Below are 13983 nucleotides of genomic sequence, written 5' to 3' on the forward strand. Positions count from 1 at the left end.
TTTTTGGGGGGGGTGCCAGGGAGAGGAGGGGGTGCTCTAGGCCTGTTCAGAAACTCGGCCTTGCTAAGCTGTGTTACGTGTGTGCTTTGATGGGCAGATATTGCACAGTATCCTGGCTGCCACAGTAGGATGGGAAATGTGAGGAGATTAAAGCCTGCAGGTATGTCTCTGCAGAGGCTCGCAGAGAAGGGATGGGTCCCTTTGCTGCAAGGGGAAGTGCAACCCCTGCAGTGGGGCCTGCAGTCAGAAATGGTTAGCAGTGCCGGGTTTGCTTTAATGGCAGGTTTAGAGGCTAGATTTTTTTAGAGAGCAAACTGACCCGTTCATACAAAGCTTTTTATTCTGTTGCTGGGATTTCTAAATAAAATGAGGTACTGTTGTCTGGAGCTAGTCTTGCCTATGCAGGGAAGTGTTTGTTGGAATTCGACCCTCCGTTTGTTTCAGTGCAGTGACCTGACCGATTGACTATTTACTTACTTAATTCACCCCACCAACCCCGGATTGGTCCCACGTCCTTTTAAGACTCCCCGTTCAGAAAGTGCCCGAGCTTTGAAACACAGCCGGATCCGTTTYGGGCAAAGTTTGAGGAAAAACTAAAAGCGCGCGTTTTTAAGATGCGGATGCCTTCGGCGCAAGTTTTCTCGCCCTGGATAAAACGCGGGGCTSGCGGTTTGGGGACAACAGTGGGACGCGGACGAAGCGCGGCCGGGCGGCGGGAGCGGGCCCCTCGAGGCGGGCTTGCCTTGGCCTCGCTCGGGAGCGCCGTGGCAGTGCGCAGCCGGCACCTCGAGGTGGCGGCACCGGCCGCGCTTTGCCTCGGCCGCCGCGAAACCTCGGAGGAGCCGAGCGACTTGTTAGCTCGCCTGCGCGGCCGGGGAGCCCGCTTCCAGGCTCGCCTGCCTTCCGAGCGCAGGAGCCAGAACCGAAGCCCACGCTCAGTTAGTGGAAGAGCCCGTGGGAGCGGGAGAATCGGGGAGCRCTTTTCCCACCTGCTCCCCTGGGCGCTGGAGCCCGTGCGATGCTTTGCTTTCTGCTCACCGCGCGTGTTACCGCCGTGGGAGCGTGCAGGAGCAGCAGAGGGTGGGAATTTGGGGAAGAACGACCTGAAGAAATTTTCGTGTGAAAATACTGTGAATAATAAATTACGTTGCACCTTTACCCAGCTTCTTAAATGACATTTTTGCTTGCTAGTTAATAAATGACTTAACAATTACATTAGAAAAATCAGGAACAACTTCTGGAACTTTCTTTCACTATTTACTTCTGTCATGCCAACTTGAGCTGTGTTTTTTTTTTTTAATTGTTGTGCTTTTCTTCTTTGTCACATATGCAACTTGGCAATTTTTGTGAGGTTGGAAAGACTACCTGTGTGCAGATAATTTAACGATAGTCCCAGAAGTGTTTTATGTTCGAGTAAGTCAAAGACCTTTTGATTTTTCTCGAYGTCATGTAAAAAATAAGAGTTCAAAGAAGTTAATCGCTTAAAGTCTCATTCTGTTCATTTTTTTTAAATTACCAAAACCGTATTTTATTTCCATCCATTAGATATTCCCTACTTTGTTTACCAAGTAGGGGGTAGTACAGCCAGCATGACCTGTTGCAAGGGGATACAAGTTGGTGTGCTGAAATGGATTAATTGAACCAACTGTCCCTGAAAAGACATAATAGATAAAATAGGTCCCAATTCCACCAGATAATTAAGGTAGGCATGTGCTTTAAAAGCCTGAGACATAGGTCCCTTTGAATTCACTGGGGCTGTTTGCATACCAAAAGTTAGGTGTACACTTGAATCGTCACAATATTTTTCAAGTTGTTTTCACCAGCCAAAATAGGTAAGAAAGTCCTGGAATAGGTGTGGTTTAGATTCCACTAACAAAGACACATATTCTTCTGTTAAACTATTACCAAATGTCCGTGTGCTTATTTGCTCTCACAGTTTTTGACTGAATAGTGGGAAGCTACAGTTGACTGAAAGACAAAATGTATCTCCTTTATCTTTTGTTTAGTGAAATACTTCGCTGTTTTGGGAAACAAGATAGATTTCTAACTGAACATTTGATAGGATCTGTATCATAAAGTTACAGTGATCTTTTTTCATTCCACTTCTGAATTCACACCAAAGTGAGAATATTTGTATTTACCATTAGTATCTTAGATCCAACCTGTGTGTGATTTTTTTTTTGGGGGGGGGGAGGGGAGTATTTCTCATTTTGCAAAATCTTAATATTAAACAACACTCAAATCCTCCTCCTAAAATCTTTTTATCTACTGAATATTTTTTGCAGAATATACTTTTTGTTTTTTAAAAGAATAAATACATTACCAACTTTTTTTTCCCCTCTAAGCCCCTTCTCTCCCCCCGCCCCAACACAGAGTCTCTTTTAAGGCACTACATGTATTAGAGTGTATAGTGTGCTATCAGGAATGTTTTTTGCTTTACTTTTCTTTTTAATGAATAGAGTAAAACTGTATTAAAAGTTTAAGAATCTCTTTGAGATAAAACATGACCCTTATGTATTGACATTTCCTTTTTTAAGAAAAAAATAAAATTGGAAAGAATTATTACATTTTTTGTGAAAATCATACTTTATCAAGGACCAGTTGAACTTTTTTGGCAATGGATTTCTTTCTTTCTCTTCCTTGAATATGGTTTATTTTATACTTGGAAAAGAGCTGTTCAGAATAGTGATACTAAAATCACAGATATCAAAACTTTTCTGTAAAGATAGTCTTTATCTGCCTGTATAACAATTGATTTGTAAGTGTGCTAATATTTAAATAGAAAAACTGAGTATTTTTTTCTCAGTGATTTTCTTTAGATCTGTTAGTACTGTATGGTAAGGTTAAGAAGCATTTTAACATCTAGCTTCATTTCCTGTTTATAATTTTTTCTATTTCTTCCTGTAGTGGTTGTTACATTAGTTATTGAAGTTTACACATGATGTAGGATAATACATGGTAATCTTTTATTTGGCTTAATTAGCCTGTGTTAAAAAAAATCTGTTTCCTTTGATCTTTTTCCTATTATTACTAATGTAAGCCATAGTTGCCTAGACATTTTCCTGTACATGCKCATTAGATTATATTTTTCTAGAATGTACTATTTTCCAAATTTTTAAAATTATAGATAGCATGAATGGACTTTTAGAAAATTGAGCATGACAAAGGATGACCAAAAATGTGGGTTTCTCTTAAGTTTACTTTGGCAGTCTTGTTCCTAGGGCAGTGGACTTGATCCGTGCTCGCTTACTTATTTATTTATTTGYGGTTAAATCAGTATTTTTAGAATTGCTTTTGTATATTTATTTGTTTAAATTCTTGAGTTCTGGCAATGAAAAATAAAGCAGTTTGTCTCCAGTGCTGTCGTTTTAAATGCTGCTGCTGCTGCTGAATTTTAACCACTGCATTAGATTGAAACCTACATGCTGTTAACCACTGAGCCAAAATGAAATCGACCACTGCATTGAAATCAGAGTTGGCAGTTGTATACGGACTTGAAGGAGTTGGTAATAGCAGTGCACCCGTGTTTCTTTAATGGGGTTTTTATTCTCTGTTTTCAGTTTTAATGGTGCCATTTTGATTTAAAGACTGTTTCTTAATAATGATGCACATTTTTATTGAAATATTTTCAATGAAACTTAAGAAGAAAATAACAATAAAGCCATCCGTTAGGAGTGGTTTCCTCAGAAACAAAATGTTCTGTTGCATACTCCCATGATAATGCAATGTGCTTGTTTTATTTATAAAGCAATCTTGCGTAAGAAGATAAGTAGACCATTTCTTCGTGTTTCATGAACTTTCATTTGTGGTTAAAAATTGTAAAATGTCTTTATGTTTTATAAAGTATTTTCTTTTCCTGAGGGTAGGTTTTTTGCTTCTGAATTTACATTTTGTAACTTTTGCATCTGTTTTACCAAACCTATAAAAAGTAAGCTTACTTGTATGGTTGACCTCTTAGTATTTGAAACTTTTATTTCTTATTAATAGGACTGGATCCCTCCCAATTCCGAATCCATCACCATTACCAAAAAGATGAGGAAAATGATGCCTTGCTTGGTGGCCCAGCTCAGCTCACTGATGAGGAGAAATATAGGGATTGTGAAAGATTCAAGTTTTGCTGCCCCAAATGCGGAACAGAGAATATTTATGACAATGTCTTTGATGGTTCGGTTAGTTTCTTTTTTGCCTCATTTCTGTTCATTGATGAGGGGGAAAATACCTGTAGAAAAAAGAGCTTTTCAGATGGGATTCATGTGTTGCAGAAGAAGATACCATATTGTTGGAGTCCTGTTATTTATAACTTTGGAACWGAAATTTGCTGATAGGACAGTGCTGAAATGTTTATCCCATTTTTGCATTTCAGCTGGGAACATTGTAGTCTAGGAGAACATGTGAGATTATCTTGCTTCATTAATCTGTTTGCCCACATTCATGAATGATTGTTGCTGTAACTTTTAAGGAATCCTTATCTTAACACCTTACTAACTTAGAGTTCTCTGTTTAATGAAACCKGCTTCTAGCAATGGCAATTTTTTATCCTAAATCATACTAATTGGAACCAAGTGTTTTTAAAATTTGTGTTTATCTTCTTCCATCCCACTTCCATTCTTGACAGAAAAGTTTTTCTGTGTTATCTTTCCTTCTGTCTTTGTATATTGAACATAAAAAGTCATCAGGGTACATTCTTGTTGGGAAGTTCTGCCAAAAAATGTATCTCTGACCTTGGATCACAACTTGAAATAGCGCCAAGTATTTAACTCTACAGCGATGTTATGCATGTATTAGTCATTGGCAAATTAGCAAGCTTCAGAGTAGTGAAAACCTTGAAAATGAAAGCAAATAAATCTTTTATCTAAATTAAAAGTAATTATTTTAAGTTAATTTGGACAAACAGCAGATGTTTCACATTTTTTTGAATCAAAATAAAGCAGTCTTTGGAAGCAAGTAAGAGGAAAAGACAGACGCGAATCGAGCAGTACTTTCAAAATCCTTGACTTTTGTTCATTACAGCTGTAAGTAAGATAGTAAATTGCGTGGAGGCTTGACAAATTGCAGATGGGCTAGCTGTAAAGAAGTGGATGTCGAACTTCCTTTTTTTAAAAAAAAAAATAAAAGAAAAAGAGTTCTTCCACCTGGAATTTTTAGTGTTAGGGGGGGAAATCAAGACAGAGCAAACAAGCTTAGATGTTAAGCCTTAACTAGAAAAAAATTTTGTAAATTTTTTATAACCAGTCTAACAGGATGTTACTTTAATGAGAATTCTATCAATTTTAACTGTTCACACATTACTTCTAGGACCTGAAGTTTTAATTCCAGGCTTTCTGAAGGTTTTGGTCAGTGAGATGGTGTAAACTTTTAAGATCTATTCTTTGCATTTGGGGAAAATAAAATATTATCASCTCATCCTTATTTAATGAGATCTGTATGTGTAGCCCTGTTGGTAATTTCTCAATTGATACCATAAGCATGCTCTCCAAAAGACCTTTCAATAAGAAGAGAATGGAAAAAYTCGTGTTAGAGAAGTCTTTATGGATGTGTGGCCAACAGTGATGGGAAGAAAGAAGGCCCAGATTTTAGAGATTTAATTGGAAAAAAACAAACAAACTCTTAAAACTATTCTTTTTTAAAACTATGTACTATGTCTATATAGGTACTTCATATACAAATGCTTGTGATAACTTAGCTGCCATCATCTGCTGTCATGATGTACTGTTTCTAAACTTCTATTTTCAGGGGCGGTTTATTGAACCCAGCTTGCAAAGGTGCAGCAAGAGTGATTGTGAGGAGCCTCCTTTCAACTATGTGGTTCAAATGAGCAACAAATTACTGTTGGATATTAGACGATACCTAAGAAAATATTATAATGTAAGTATTCAGAAAATAATCTGCAATATGAATAGAGTTTTCCAAAGAGTGCTGAGTTTAGTGACTGTCATACTACATCCTGAATAGTACAGAACAGTAGCATGCAATGACAAAACTCAACTTTATGAAAATAAACTATCAATAAATGCTTTTGAAATACTAATTTGGAATGCTTGTTTATTCAATTAGTTCAGTCTCATGTCAAGATAATCATATGCAAAATCTATACCTGTGTTTTTCAGCATTATTACAGATGCAGTAGATATTTATTCTTCAGATTTTTAGAGGAGAAAGTACAGAGACTTGATTATCTTACTGCTTTTGAGAAAATCTGTGAAGCCTCTCAAATATGCAGATACCATTTTCTTATGTAATTGAAATCTGATTCTCTTACTCCAGTCTAAATTAATTTACATTGCTTTACATTGTGAAAAGAAAAAATGGGTCTAGTTCTGTTTTTTTTTTTTTTAAAAAAAAGGAGGAAAAAAAAAAGTAATCTGTGAAGGACAACAGATGAAAATCCTATGAATCTTTCTTCATAAAGTTTGAGAGGAAAAAGAACCAGAGCAGAAAGATGGGTAGCTAATTAATTTTATATGTATTATTTTATATATATGTATATATATAAATATTTATATATATATATATTTTTTTTTCCTTGGACAGTGCAAGAAATCCATAACACCAGCAGTAGGTGCTAGAATTCTRTGGCATTGTGGGTAAAAAACATGTAGTATTTGAAAATCCCACTTTTACACTGTCCTGAATGGTGACTATTAGAAAAGAAAAATACATTGTTTTTAAATTATGTAAATATGATTTTGCATTTCTGACATGCTGAAGGCATCGCRTTTTGTGAAATGGCAGCTAACCATTTTGGTTGGTTAAATTTTCATAGATTTCCTCATCCTCTTAGCTGCCTTAGGATTTTGGTCATGTAATGTAGGGCCAGGTCATCAGACATCAGTTTTGAAGGAAGTAGTAGTATTGGTTGCTCAGAACCTTTGAMATCAAAGTCTTGGGTATACACCAAAATCTAAATAGTTTTTGAAAATTTGACCTGTAAATGAATGGCAKAGTTTGTTTCTTTAAATATTACAAAGTACTTTTTGCAGAGAGCTACAACACTAATAATTTGTCTCAATAAGTTTAATTATGGTTTAATATTAAGTGTGAGTTTTGTGTTTTTTCATGTATATTAACTTTTATTGTGATTATAGGTAAGTATTTTCTAAGCTCTTTTCCGGGAATATGTTAGCTTCTGAATCTATAAATACATCTTTTGAAGACCTTTGCTTCAGAAGGAGCGTGGAAGTTTAGCCTAGACTATTTAAATTCAGACAGTGTTTTATAAGGCCGGATATTGTTCCTTTGCATTGAAGTTGAAGGTAGACAGCTTGTGCAGGTAAAGTGCCCAAAATGCAAGATGTTATGTTATTCTATTTCAAAGCGCATCTGACTGCAAAATTATCAGTCAAATGATTTTACTGTGCTATTACATTATATAATATAACGTTTGTATTATGTGTCAAGGTAGTATACTTACACAGATTACTTTTGTGTGAAAGTTACTTCTACTTAACTTTTCTAGATTTTAKGTGTGTACATTATGATAATACACAATGCCAAGTGCTAAATAATTTTTTGCCTATAAAAAGCTAGAAAACRTTATTGGTGTCAGATGTGCAATAGTAAACTTTGTGAGTGAAGGAAGATACATTTGAGGACAGGAAAAATTCTTATCACTGGTAGTGGTGAAAAGCCATGTGATATTTTTACTATATTCTCCATTTTTTGTAACATTAAGCTATGCATCAAACTGTGAGGTATTTGAATATTGAACATTGTAGTTTGCTTTACATTGTATTGAAATCTATTAAATATCTTATTATATGTTACATAGATCATAATGTGACCTCCAAAATGAATTTATTTCTAYGTGTAAGTGAAAGCATTAAAACTTGATTATATTTTTAGTACTAAGAAATAAGTTTTAACCTGGTTAGTTAAAATAATAAGGTTTAAAATTACTTTTTAACTGTAGAATACATTTGGACTCTGGAAATGCAAGATTATTTTTTTGTCAGAAGTAACTTCCAGATGGGACAGTAATTTTCATTTAGAAAAAGGGCTTTCCGTTGAGCTAGGTGAGAAAAATTTTTGTCCTGTTAGCTCTTAGAAAAGTGGGTGCTGTGAGTTCTAGTTTATTCCTTTCATCAAGTCCTTGTTGTTGTGGTGTAACAGCTGGAGTTGAAATTCATCAAATRAGCGTTAGCACTAACATATATAATCCCGTAAGCTATAACAATACACTCAGAAGTAATATGCAGAAGAGTTGTCTGAGCAAAACCTTTGTGAAACTTTGAGRTTTTTCTTCAGCAGCCCACTATTGTAGTGGTTACATCTAAAGGATACAGAAGTATCAATTTAAAATAGGCAAATAAGTCATTTAAGTTTATGTCCTTCCATTTATTCTGATTTTTTTAAAGATATTACTGTTATTTGTATACCGATTAAATGACAAATAACACAAAAACATAAATGTGAAAATGCTTTTTTTTAGGATAGTGATTTTTACCTTTTATTTTTACCTATAGCTTTATCAAGAGTTTTGGCCTGATCCACAGCTCACTGAAATGAGTAGGTTTAGTTTTTCAGTAAGGTTTGAATCAGGTTATAAGTGTGTTAAGACCGTTGCATGTTGTTTCCTTTAATCTATTGAAATGCTTTTGTATTATAGCCATATAAAATTTTAGGAGGTGGGGAAGCCATGATAAAATCTAAATAAAGTATAAAATCTGCTTGCTATTTTTGGCACGTGATTCTGATAGATAAATATAATGATGATTTACTTTCTTGCTTTAAAAAGATGCTTACCTAAGTGCCTAAATAGAATTTTGTAAGCCTGCTACAATCCCATTGTTTTTGTAAATTACTCACTTTTGTGTAAAATTTTCCGTTTCTCTGATCATTTTTTCCCCATTAAACATTAAATGTTTTATATCTCCAATGTAAAACACATCTACCATTGCTCCATCCTTTATGAATTTCTTAATACTATTAACATGTATCAGTTTTGATAATCTTACCCCTAACTGTAAATATGTTATCTAAAAAAAAATGACATGCAAAGATTTTAGTTCTTTTCAGAGATGCATTATTCTTTGAGAGATTGAGCTGTGTTTTTTCTTTTTTTTTAATTCTGCTTCAGAAGAGCAAATAGATGAAAAGAGAGAAATGCTAGCTAATCTAAATTGGGAAATGAAGAGGGCTTTTTTAAGCATGAAAATTTCATCATCTTGTCAGCTGGCAGAATGCCTGCTGTGTGGATTCACAAAGGCTAAGAATTACACTTTCATGAAATTTTCCTCACTAACTGCCCTGGTTAATTTGAAAGATAACCCACTGTTCTAATTCATTCCTCAATTGGGCGGTGCAGGTTTTATCTTTGATCTGACAAAGCATTTGTGTTAATCGTTTTGGCCCTCTACTAGACACTCTTGGGATTGTGCTTTTACAATAAATGTGTCTGTGATAGCTCTTTAGTCTATTATACTTACAATAGATCCATAGAACTGGTAATTAATTCTGTACTGCTTTGGAAATGGGGAAGAATAGGTGTAGCTCTGTCAAGTGCTGCTGGGAAGTTTGTTTAGCTAGTTCATTTCTGAAGTGTTACCCTCAGCCATCAATGAAAYATCCATGCTAGAGAATGGGTGAAGGCTGAAACATGCAAGCATAAATGGAAAAACTGGCCAACTTTTATGCTAAGAATGGTGTCATTTCTTGTATAGTAACAGTATCTAATTATTATGATGGGAATTGTTTTATGTTTCCAACTTGAATACTCAAATACTCATTTTTGAGAGTTTGATAAATAAATGTTAACTGGGCGATCACATTTTTCAAAAGCCCTGTAAATACCAGTATTCACATTCATAAAAATGAATCCTGTATCTTAGGATGTTGAGCTGTTGAGATGGGAAGGTTACCAACTTAAAAAGAGCTGAACTAAAAATACCCTATATGGTATATATCATTTGAGCAGTATCAAAATTCATACTAAATGGGTTAGACTGTGAATTTATTGTCTCTGAATCACCATTTCTTGTCATGCTTTCAAATATACACCTGTAGCCTTAGTAGTATTGTTACAGGTGAAAAATTGTTTTTATATAGATGATTTTTATGTGCTCTTTGGCTAATAATGTATGACATCTCTACGTCTGTTCATACTTTTTAAAATGCATAAAATGATGCAAACCTTAAAAGGGATAAAAAGATATTGAACAAATATTTATCCAGCCTATATTGTGCTTTGTTTTCATTTTACGGTCTTTTTCTCCTGAAAAACCTGGACCTAACCCACAGACAGAAGTGAGTTTGAAGGCTATTGAACACTGCTAAATAAGTTCGTACCGTTCTGCTGAGAAAATTCAGTGTTCAATAGCCCTCAAAATTTCTCATTTCTTACCTGTGGTGGGGTGGTCTACTGCTTGCACATTAGGTCGCAGTATAAAAGCATGTTGGTACACTAGTTCAAGATCTTTGAATTATTATTTTTATATATATATATTACTGTTGTGGTTACTGTATATATTCTCAGGTTTTGCATTAGTATTTTGTACATTTTAAAAGATAAAAGCAAGATAATATTGTAAGAGGCAATAAAATTCACATAGGTTTTGGGGCAGCATGGCATATTTGCTTAACAGAACAAAGATAACAGGGCTGGTTGTGAACCTGGAATCTCCCACACTGCAATCAAGTGTATTGCCAACAACCCACAGGTGTACACCACATGAACAGGTGAAAATATGATTGTAAATGATGGTGATGACTTTTGTAATCATGCTCTATCAAACAGTCATGAGTTGGAAGCTTTTTTTGTTTGGTGGTTATGTTGGGATAAGAGGTTTCTTTAGAGTCGGGGGAAAGGTGCTTGGTAGTGGCAGCAGTTCARTATTTTAAATACTTTTGTGCTGGCGTATTAGGGATATATGGATTTGTGATGAAGAGTATGTAGAGCCAGAAAATACAAAGAGTTGGCGTACCAATTGATGGTAGTAAGCACAATCAGACTGCTAGGATATGCTGTCCAAATAACTCCAATGACTGTTTTGAGAAGTACTTTATGTAAATGCATTTATGAGTCTTTTTCGAGTTTGAAATTGCATCACCGTAGTTTTGGTTTATATATGCAAAAAGTGAGACATTTACTCTTAGTATTGAAAACTTCCAAGTCAAGCCAGAAGAGAAAACAATTGGAGGGAAAGATAAAAATTATCGTGGTTCCATTCACAGCTTCTCCCAAGAGGGGACCCAAGAGAGGGAAGGGAAGACTGGCATCAGATTCTCAAGATTTTTATCTTCTCTCCATAGTAGCATCTTCTCATTTTTTCCTTGATGCCAACAAAGGGGTTGTGTTTAAAAGCATATTTTGATTAACCAGGAAAAAATATAAATATCTTAGTTACTGAAGAAACAGAGCAGTCAGTATTCTACTATGTGAAAGCAATATATGTCTGTCTTTGATGTAATTTACACTTACTGAATAATAGAAGATAACCTTTGGTCACCATGTATAGTACATTTTGGGGATGAGTAAGCAGTTATTTGTCACAGCATTCRTAGCATCTATTAACTAGAATTGATTTACTTTTACAGGGCAGATCATGGAGAAGTTACAGTAAAGGAATTATTTGTTTTAGRCTTACAGCATCAATATGATTTTTAGCAAAGTGTTTCAAAGTAGTGATCGATATGCCTTTACAAAAGGTTTAACTCTTTTCATTGGATTTTACTAACCATGATGGACATGCATCCATCTCACTGATGGCCAAGTGAAACTAAGCGTGACTGTATGCACTCAGAGCTTCAGCTGTTGAGAGTGAGGGAACRTCAGCAAGGGAGTAGGATCTGTTTGCTGCTGGCTTTTTGAGTGCTGAGTCCAAAGTCAGGTATGTTGCCAGAGAAGATTCTTAATGACATTAGAAGAGGATCCCCAGGCTTCCTACCTTGTGGAACAAATTCTAAGAAATGGGGCTTGCTGCAACAGACTGAAACTAAGTCTGTCAGTGGCAACTTGCATGTGCCGCTAATTGTGTAAGGTTTAGGTGATTGAATTACTCTCTCAACAAGACGTTGTTGTCTTCAGAGGATTACAGAAAGCACTATCTTTGAAGATACTCTGTTGAAACTGATCTGTTGCCCCAGCAGAAGSAATGATGAGTTTTAACAGCACTTGGTAGAGCACGTTTATGCTGTAATACAGAGATTTTATTGCAGCTCTCTGTGTCTGAGTTAGCTCTGAATTAACCACAAAGTGTGTAGTTTAGTGTACTAATAACAGTACTTGCTATAAGATTCAKTAGCAAGGACTTAAAATCTTGGGTRGATCTCAGCAACCTATGGAGAAGTCCACTAGAATAACATTACTAGTAGTGCCTGAGCAAGCTACTTTTAGGAGTGAGCAAGCATGCTCTCCTTTGATACCTTGCATTAACAAAGTGCTGTGGATATTATAGCATTATAGGATTCACTTTTTCTGAGGCTATTTTAATAACAAATCATGAATCACAAGAGGATCATAACGAATCACTGATGATGAAAGGATCAAATTTCCATGTTCATCATTCTTCTCGTAGTAGTTCTTAAGATACCTATTTTAAGGCTGCTTAGATTTTTGCTATGTTTAATGAAAATTTGAATGCAGTTTTAGATAGAAAAGTATCCCACTAATCTATAATTAATCTGAGATAAAACGAGGAGCAGAAGTCCAGCTAAACTAATTAAAATTTAAAGTACATCTAAACCCACCGATTATCACTGAATTTTGATAAAGTTAATACCTTCTGTCTAACTTGAAATAAAAAAAGAATGAAATTTCAAACAATAAATTAAATCTATATTACTTGCATGGGAACTCTGAATACTGGAGAACACATAACCAGCTTGCTAGGAGACGACACAAAAGGTTGTCTGTTGATCTTAAATACTTGATACTGGTTGATGTGTGAATAACTAGCAGTAGTTACAGCTCCCAGACAACTGTTTTACTTTGCATCCCTCAGGAAAATCAAAGTTCAGTTCTGAACCTGCGGAGACCACGCTTTCCCTAGACATCTTTCTTTCCACAAAGACGAATCGGTTTGACGTCTGCGACCTAAAAATAATGTGGTTATCAGAAATGTTTTCTTAGGAGTTGCTAAAGATAAAGAAACCCATGGTTCATCACTGCTTTTAAGAAGTTAAAACATTTTACCGTAAGCCTTTTGTTCAGCATTGAAGTGGGTTTATCTGTGTAACTTAGAGTTGAGTGGGCTTATAAAAGAAAAAAAATAGAATATTTTCTAATAATGGTATGAAATTATGAAGTTGTAAGTATACAATTTTAAGTGTATCTTCTGTATATATTTTTGTTTGTTACTCTCTTCTGTAGCCTACTTTCCTGAAAATTACTGAATAACAAAACAATGGGGTTGGAAGGGAAGGGACAGAGGATGGATACACTGAAAGCTTCTACTACATTTTCTTTAGCTTGCTTTCCTTGGCATAGTAGGAGCGAGTCTTGGAGGTATTTATTTTTCCCCACTCTTGGCTGTTAAAAGATATATTTGCATTTTCTAGTTTAAAGGAGTTAAAACTATCAAAACATATTTCCAGCAGCTTCTAGTCACTGCCCTATTTCTAAGTAAGATACTCTTCTATAAAATTAAATGGATATTCCTTAAGTAAAGAGATAACAGTATTAGAAATATCATCATATGTGGGGTTTGTAGCTAGAAGGTTATTTCAAAAACTTGCTTTCAACTTATTTTAAACAGCTATTTAGTTCTTACGGGTTTTGGTGCTGAAAAGAGGGAATGGATGAATGTTTAAGCATTCAAGGATTATTAATTTCTCTCACACAGTGGCCAAGAGAAATTTAGGCCATGTGAGAGGTAAATGCACCAAGTTGTCTGTAACATTTATTTTCTTTTTTCTTTTTTTTCCCCCTGGGAGGAGACAATAGCATCAATTCTAGCAATTCTGTTTTTTATGTGCTCTTTACTATATTGTTAGGATTGCCGTTTTTTGTTCTTCTTGACTTTGTGAAATCATGAAGACCTGTAGTTC

At 35.3% G+C, this 13983-nt stretch overlaps 1 protein-coding gene across 1 annotated transcript in view; it reads left to right on the top strand.

Moving 5' to 3' along the window:
- POLA1 (DNA polymerase alpha 1, catalytic subunit) overlaps positions 1–13983 on the top strand; it is a 214148-nt gene that overhangs the window by 96041 nt on the left and 104124 nt on the right. The window contains exons 32-33 of the mRNA XM_085302080.1: positions 3988–4169; positions 5734–5865. Of these exons, the coding sequence (XP_085158206.1) occupies positions 3988–4169; positions 5734–5865 (314 nt within the window). The remainder of the gene's footprint in view (positions 1–3987; positions 4170–5733; positions 5866–13983) is intronic.

This window comes from Rhea americana, unplaced genomic scaffold (assembly GCF_003343005.1).
Source record: "Rhea americana isolate MKP2758 unplaced genomic scaffold, rheAme1 scaffold_184, whole genome shotgun sequence".
NCBI classification, from domain to species: Eukaryota; Metazoa; Chordata; class Aves; order Rheiformes; family Rheidae; genus Rhea; species Rhea americana.